The 617-nt window shown below is 54.0% G+C and overlaps 1 protein-coding gene across 1 annotated transcript; it reads right to left on the bottom strand.

The window, feature by feature from the left end:
* Nucleotides 1–305: 305 nt before the first annotated feature.
* On the bottom strand, nucleotides 306–617 carry LOC134434175 (olfactory receptor 14I1-like; the record flags this gene model as incomplete). The annotated part of the gene is made up of 1 exon (XM_063182856.1): nucleotides 306–617. A coding segment is annotated over one exon (312 nt), but the record flags the coding sequence as incomplete, so codon positions are not given.

The raw sequence follows: 617 nt of genomic DNA, 5'->3' as shown, positions 1-617 counted from the left end.
TGCTCTGAAGGAATCCTGAGCACAGCCCTGAAAATCTGCACATAAGAGAAAACAATGAACACAAAACAACCAAATACCAAACAGGAACTTATAGCAATGAGTCCCAGTTCTCTGAAGTGGGATTTGGAGCAGGAGAGCTTGAGGATCTGTGGCACCTCACAGAAGAACTGGCCCAGGGCATTGCCATGGCACAGGGGCAGGGAAAATGTATTGGCTGTGTGTATCAGTGAATAGAGAAAGGCACTGGCCCAGGCAGCTGCTGCCATGTGGGCACAAGCTCTGGTGCCCAGGAGGGTCCCGTAGTGCAGGGGTTTGCAGATGGACACGTAGCGGTCGTAGCACATGACGGTCAGGAGGGAAAATTCTGTTGCAATGAAGAAGATAAAGAAAAAGACCTGTGCAGCACATCCTGAGTAGGAGATGTCCCTGGTGTCCCAGAGGGAATTGTGCATGGCTTTGGGGACAGTGGTGCAGATGGAGCCCAGGTCGCTGAGGGCCAGGTTGAGCAGGAAGAAGAACATGGGCGTGTGCAGGTGGTGGCTGCAGGCTACGGCGCTGATGATGAGGCTGTTGCCCAGGAGGGCAGCCAGGGAGATGCCCAGCAAGAGGCAGAAGTG

The sequence above is a fragment of the Melospiza melodia genome, unplaced genomic scaffold, assembly GCF_035770615.1.
Source record: "Melospiza melodia melodia isolate bMelMel2 unplaced genomic scaffold, bMelMel2.pri scaffold_32, whole genome shotgun sequence".
NCBI classification, from domain to species: domain Eukaryota; kingdom Metazoa; phylum Chordata; class Aves; order Passeriformes; family Passerellidae; genus Melospiza; species Melospiza melodia.
This window is presented reverse-complemented; position numbering and strand designations above follow the sequence as displayed.